A 6,880-nucleotide genomic window follows, 5' to 3' on the forward strand; every position below is an offset into this window, starting at 1 on the left:
CCCCATTACGGACCATCATGGATGGAGGAGAGAATCTTTCTTTCGAGAGAGAAAGCCAAGGAAAAACGCTTTGCTTTGCCAAAAGATGCACTCATGGCTCACACAGAGCAACCAGGGGCATGAATTTGTTTGTGGACTTTGAATTGTCTTAAGATAGTGATGCATGTGTGTGGTTATCGGATAGATCCGGTACCACTTCCGTTGAATTTTTGTATTCGGCTCTGAAAACAGCCCAAGTTATACGCCCTTATAAGAACCTTTGTTTTATTAAAGTCCGGTTCGAAATCCAGAAACTCACAGCGGCATGTACATGCCCAACCGTGCCTGCTGTCTGATTAGCCTCACGATCCACAAAGTTGTTGGATCCCGCACGAGGGCAACAAGTTTTAAGTTTTAGTTTCTGAACTTACAAGTTTGCTGGACGCGGGTTCTAAAATTTACGATTTTGTCGGTTGCTCGTACCAAGTTAGAGAAGTTAAAACTTAAGGAAGTTTTAAAAAGTGGCTAAAACATATTCAAAATGGATCTCATTTGAAAACCCACGTCACCAGAAACACGGATATGCAAACGAATTGGGACTTTTGGTTCAAAAGGTATGAAAGGTTTTGAATCGAAAGCCAAAAGAAAATGGGGCTGCGTGCCCCTGCCCCCGCGTGCTATGAATCCCCTCCCATTCAATTCAAGGTTTTTGGCCGTTGGTTGTTAGGAAAAAGCATTCTCCTTTGCTGAAATAGGTTGGAGGGAGAGTAGCAAGTGTGTGTTTTATAATAAGAAAGAGAGTATTATTTTATATTTTATTTGGAGAGGCAAAAGCTTTGCCCCATTCATCAACTAAGAAGAAGGTGTTAGAGAGTTATCGCTCGATGAGCGTATCAGAAAGGGGATCTACAAGACAATTCGCGCCATTATTGTATCCAAATGCTTAGCCAAGGCGGTGGTCAAATGCTTAGCCTCGTCTTGCATGAGCTTCAAGATGTGGTACGATGGTGTAGATTTCTTTTGGAGGACCCGTGCATTTCTCCCATTCCATAAGACCCATCTCACTAGCATAGTGCGGGATGCCATTGGCTTCCGGTTCGTGGTGTTGGGACCCGACATGGCAGTCCACCAAGCTCAAACAGACCGGTGATTCACCCAACTAGAGGTCTCCAACATCTCCAAGCTGAGCCAGTCCTTGATCATTCTCCAAACTCTCTTAGTGTATCGGCACTTGAAGAATAGGTGGACCACAGTCTCATTAGCTCTCTTACACAAGGTGCATACCCCACAATTAGTCTAACCTCTCTTCTCCAGGCAGTCGAGAGTCCAGACCCTATTATGAATAGCAAGCCACACAAAGAACTTAACCTTGGGGGATGACCTTCCAAACATCTTGCTCACTGTGGTTAGCATAGCTCCCATGAATTGTGCCTTGTAGGCGGACGACGCCAAGTACTCTCTGTTCGCTGACAATCTCCATGTGATGTCATCATCCTCAATCTCCTCATGTGACTGGACATGACTAAAAAGGGTCCAGAGGTCAACATACCATGAGATGTGTCAATCTTACCAATCCATGCATCATCCTGAAAAGCCTCCCTCACCGTCCATTTCTTCCCCTTGGAGGCGGCAAAAAAAATGAGGGATGCAATGTCCTTGGGCTTCCTCCCTTGCAGCCACAGAGAGTCCCAGAAAGGTACCTTGCCACCATTTCCAATGTCAATGGTGGTGGAGGCATAAAGGGTCCATGTCTATCTCATCGCACGGATTCCCCGTACCAACCCACATCCGACCCGGATCCTCCCATTTGAGCCCCAGCCTGAGAGTACGGGCAAACTTCTCCATATGTGGAATCCCCAAACCCCCTAAATGAGTGGGGTGGCAAACCATCTCCCAATTAACTTTGCACTTTGCCCCGAAGGCATAATCTGTCGCCGCCCAAAGAAAAGCAGGCTCCACCTTGTTAATTAGATGGGGGAACAATTAGATGGGTGAGGGGATACACCACCTACGACATAAGCACTGATTTCACAATACATGTTCGACCGGCTGTGGTGATTCCCCTCCCCCTACTAGGGCGGAATCTTCGCGACAACCTTGGCCCCAAGGTATTGGAATTCGATCCTCTTTAGTTGACAAACCGAAAGCAGAAGGCCAAGATATCTGATGGCGAAGAGGGTTATTGACGCCAGAAGACTATTGAGGATTGCATCAAGATCGAGGTGGCCACGTTGAATAGGAACAACCGACTATGGAACTTGGTAGCCATATCGATAACCTCGTCAAAGGCCCTTAAAATAACTGCAAGGTAACCTCGCTAAAGAGAATATTGACCTTATGTTCTTTAGTTGCCCCATCACATGCGCATGGCGTGCGATTAAAGTGGCCTTTAGTATCAATATGGATATTAATAAGGTGGATGAGATAGTGGGGCGGGCTATGAATTTTAGGGGGGGAGTAGCAGAAACCTCATTCTTGTAGGAGTTGTTGTGTTGCTTTGGTCGATCTGGAAAACAAGAAATGTCATGGTTTTTTTTAGAGAAAAGTATGTTTTTGGTCCTTCGAGTTCCCTAAAAGTATAGACTTGGTTCCTCAAGATTTTTTGGTATACATTTGGTCCTTTAAGTCTCAAAATCGGATAAGTTTGATGTAAAACCAGATTTTGAGCACGTTGACCAGGTTTGACCGATGAACAGTAAATTCAAAAAAATAGCAAACAAATTCAAACAAATCTGAAATTTTGTGAAAACCAATAAGCTTGGGTGTGCTAGGTGCGTGTAAGTTTGTGTGGTCAAATAACATTCGAGGAGCTCTAGCAAAAAACATTTTTTGGCATTTCTTCTTGTGAGCCAAATTTTTTTTTGCCACGAGCTCGTCGAATGTCGAGACACAACACAATTTTTCACGCACCTAGCGCACCCAAGAATCTTGGTTGCCACAAAATTTCAGATTTTTTAGAAAAAATTGCTACTTTTTAAAATTTATTGTTCATTGGTCAAACCTAGTCAATGTAGTCAAACCCGGTCAACATGCTCAAAATCTGGTTTTGAACCAAACTTATCCGGTTTTGAGACTTGAAGGACCAAATGTGTATCAAAAAAATTTGAGGGACCAATTCTATACATTTAGGGAACTTGAGGGACCAAGGTAACCTCACCAAAGAGAGTATTGATCATATGTTCTTTAGTTGTCCCATGGCACGCTATGCATGGGGTACGATTAAAGTGGCCTTTAGTATCGATATGGATTTTAACAAGGTAGATGAGATAGTGGAGCGGGCTATGAATTTTAGGGGGAGTAGCAGAAACCTCGTAGTTGTAGGAGTTGTTGTGTTGCTCTGGTCGATTTACAAAACAAGAAATGCCGCGGCTTTTTCTTATACTCCCTCCATTCCCTTATACAAGATCAGTATGAAAAATACATTTGGCATATATACAATGCCACTAAGGCTGGTCACAATGGGGAGGAACTTAGGAGTAATATCACACACTCCAATACAACTTTGCTTATGTGGCACATATTTAATGAAGAGAGAGGTGCTTGTGGTAACTAGCTAAGGCTGCTGCCAATGCATGAGTGCTTAGATGAGGTGCTAAGCACATTAAATAACTTAGCAACTATACTTCCCAATGCATAGGTGCTTAGCTTATGGTTGCTAAGTTTGCTTTATTTAATGATTTAGCAACTAAAGCTCTTCATGTATTGGTGGGCTCCCTTCCTTTAAATGTTTTGCCTAGGTTCACGCGCTTAGCATTGGTTCTTCCTGGGGTCACCACACTCATCTCTCTCCTCTTAAATAACTTGCCACATCAGATTTTTTGATTTTTTGCTTACGTGGAAGGCTTAGCACCTGTACAAGATGGAGCATTGGGAGGAGCCTAAGTTACCGGAACATCACACACTCCAAGAAACAATGAATCTATAATCTAATAAATACATCGTTGCATGACACTACAGACGTTCCTACCCACTATGGAGGTAGTAACATAGTTTAGGAAAATGTGTAAGTTACTAGCTTATGTTCTTGTCCATTGTGACCAGCCTAACAGTAACCGAGGCAAAATTTAATGATGTTTTCTTGAACTAGCAATTTATTTAATACTTGCATGCATGTAGTCATAATAACAATGTGCTACTTCCTTCTTATTCCTTCTTTACATGCATGCGGGCACATTAATGATCCCAATTAACAAGAAGAAAAGTTGGCTTGCAAAGTACTCCCTCCGTTCCAAAGTACTTGACTTCCACTTGTCAAAAAATGAATGTACCTATATACTAAAACATGTCTAGATACATTTATATTTTGATAAATGAAAGGCATGTATTGTGGAACAGAGGAAGTAGTCATTAAATTTTACCTAGGTACCTGTAATTTGAGTTTGTGGCCTTGTATAAGGGAATGGAGGGAGTAATATAAGTTTTCCTATGATCCTACTACCTCTGTCCTAGTTTATTGGTTCCCTTCGTATTTTGTGCCAAACTTTGACCGTAAATTTAACCAACAAAATATTAATGCATGTCATTAAAATTATATCGTTGAATTTGTATTTGAACATAGTTCCCGATAATATTATTTTTATTATATATAACTAAATTTTTATTAGTTAAAATCATGGTTAAAATATGACACTGAATACGAAGGTAGTACTTGTTAAACCAGCTCGATGGTTGACTTTTTTTAGAGTGGATTGCATAGGCAAGGTATATGAGGAACGCAACTCAGCGGAGCAAACCAGCTGCTGCCAGTTGCAGCTGATATTTTCAGCTGGCGCAGGGAGTGGGCTCCGTTGGTGCTTGGAATTGCTGGATGGAAGGGCAGCAGAGCAAAGGAGGAAAAAAAAGTAAAGAGAAGATAAGGAAGCAGCAAGCTCGACAACGAGGCTGAAAAGTTCAGAGTTTTGAAGCGCAAGAAGTTCTGTTTTTATAGTTTATTATGTGCTGTAGTTTCCCAGTTTTATTGGCACGTAAGGTTTGCTGAAAAACATGGATGTTGGCTCTGTATTATCACTTTCAGCAATGACTCGAGTGCCTTGAAGCTGCTCCCACCCTCCGATGCTGCACCGCAGCTTCCCGATGCGCGACACATGTCGAGTGCGGGTTCCTGCGTCCACCCAAGTGCAGGTTTCATTCCCATGCTAGATGCTTGACCTCTCCCCGCCGTCGACAAGGCACCAGCGACCATTGCCGGCCGTGCATGAACCTGTCCTGGTGCACCGTTGTTTGGCAATAATGCGCATGTGTGCATCATGAACACACGCACGAACCAAAGTACCAGGAAGTGTTTATTTTGTCTCAAAATTTACAAAATTAGCATCATGAGGGAGGGCATCGTCCCACCGAGGCGTAGGGCAATGTGCTTCAAGGGCCTCTTTGTTTCGCAGGAATTTCACATCGAAACGATTCGATCTCTAAACAACGGATAAAAGTATGCAAAGGTGAATGTGAATCAGGTACTAACATTCAGTGATCAGTATCAGACGAGGCACGCTTGCATGTCATTCAAATATGAGAAGTTTAGTAAGTTTCTTCTTACACAAATTTCAGGGTGGATTTTTTTGAACTGACATTTTAATTATAGATGGACAAAAATAAGTTTCTTTCGTTCTGTCAGTAATCCTTTTTATGGTGACCCTCTGAGTAACTTTCTTTGTCTACCTTCTTTGCATCCATCATTTGCATTTTCTCGAATCAGGTGTGACAGATTTACAAATTAAGAACGGTATTCAAATCTACAGAAGAAAAACTCTTAGTAAGAAGGAAAAAGAAGCTGAAGCTTCCACCCGACAGACAGATGTTCGAGAAAGAGTGCATACACAGGTTATGGACTGTTGCTGTTAGTGCTTTCTTGGGACCCTTTGTAGATGCGGTACGCAGCTATGCACATTGTTATGTTACCGATCACTGTAAGCGCACCTTGAAGCGCCACAAGTACCTGTGGAATTCGGACACAAAACATCACAACTAAGGAAAAGGAACATGGGCAGAATAATTCTTTGAAGCACAAATAGCATACTCATTCAGCAAAACTAACAAGCACAAAGAATTCAGGATATAGCTGCTGAAAGCAGTTAGCAATGTCTAGCCCGCTAATTATCAAGTACATTGTGATTATGTTAGTGGAAATATTCAGGGTGACAGTTGACAAGTGAAGACAGCCACAAAATTCGGGACAGGTAGATGATACTATCAAGCAACTAGTGGTAGCAATCAGCAAAGGGGATGCAACTGTTCTGTCTGAAGGTTAAATATCCTACCTCGAGAGACTCTGAATTGTAGAAGAAATGCCACGTGCACGCGCACATCGCCCCGCCGAGAAGCGGAACCTATTATTGGGCAGAAATGCAAGCGTGTTAGTCAACAAGCACATGAACTGTCATCAGCAAAACTTTGCTACTTGCAATGGCCAACTCGACACGCACGGTTCAATAAGGAGGGTGTCTGAAGAAACGCATATGCTTAGTTTGCGGCGAATAAATCATCGAGTAAAGCGAACCAACAATCTGTCAGCATCCTAATAGCAAGCAAATCTTGCAACATTTCACACATTCAGATAGGGATATTATCCGCAGCAAATTCCTTCAGAATATGGCTTCTTCACCAGAAATATCTCTATCGGAGTTTGCACTTACCATCCCCCATGAGAGGCCCTTCCAGCCCTTCAACCCCGTGCGCTCCCCGTAGTCCCAGACCAGCGCCATCGCCGTCACCCTGCAAGTCCAATTCCCCTCCTCAGAGATTTGATCTTTGCAGGAAGCAGAAATAGTTCGGAGCTTCGATAGCAGTGGACTGTGGCAGAGGAAGCATGTAGTACGTACCACTCGGCGACGCTGGAGACGTGGACGGCCCAGGTGGGCAGCGACAGCGCGTTCGCCGGCTCGGCCAGCGCGGGGAGTGCCGGGGG

At 43.3% G+C, this 6,880-nt stretch overlaps 1 protein-coding gene across 1 annotated transcript; it reads right to left on the reverse strand.

Annotated features, from left to right (window-relative positions):
• Positions 1-5,621: 5,621 nt before the first annotated feature.
• LOC125527874 (ycf49-like protein) lies at positions 5,622-6,865 on the reverse strand (the record flags this gene model as incomplete). The annotated part of the gene is given in 4 exon segments (XM_048692377.1): positions 5,622-5,911; positions 6,234-6,302; positions 6,609-6,687; positions 6,795-6,865. Coding segments are annotated over 3 exon segments (252 nt in total). The 3' UTR covers positions 5,622-5,797.
• Positions 6,866-6,880: the final 15 nt, after the last annotated feature.

The sequence above is a fragment of the Triticum urartu genome, unplaced genomic scaffold (assembly GCF_003073215.2).
Source record: "Triticum urartu cultivar G1812 unplaced genomic scaffold, Tu2.1 TuUngrouped_contig_4468, whole genome shotgun sequence".
Lineage (NCBI taxonomy): Eukaryota > Viridiplantae > Streptophyta > Magnoliopsida > Poales > Poaceae > Triticum > Triticum urartu.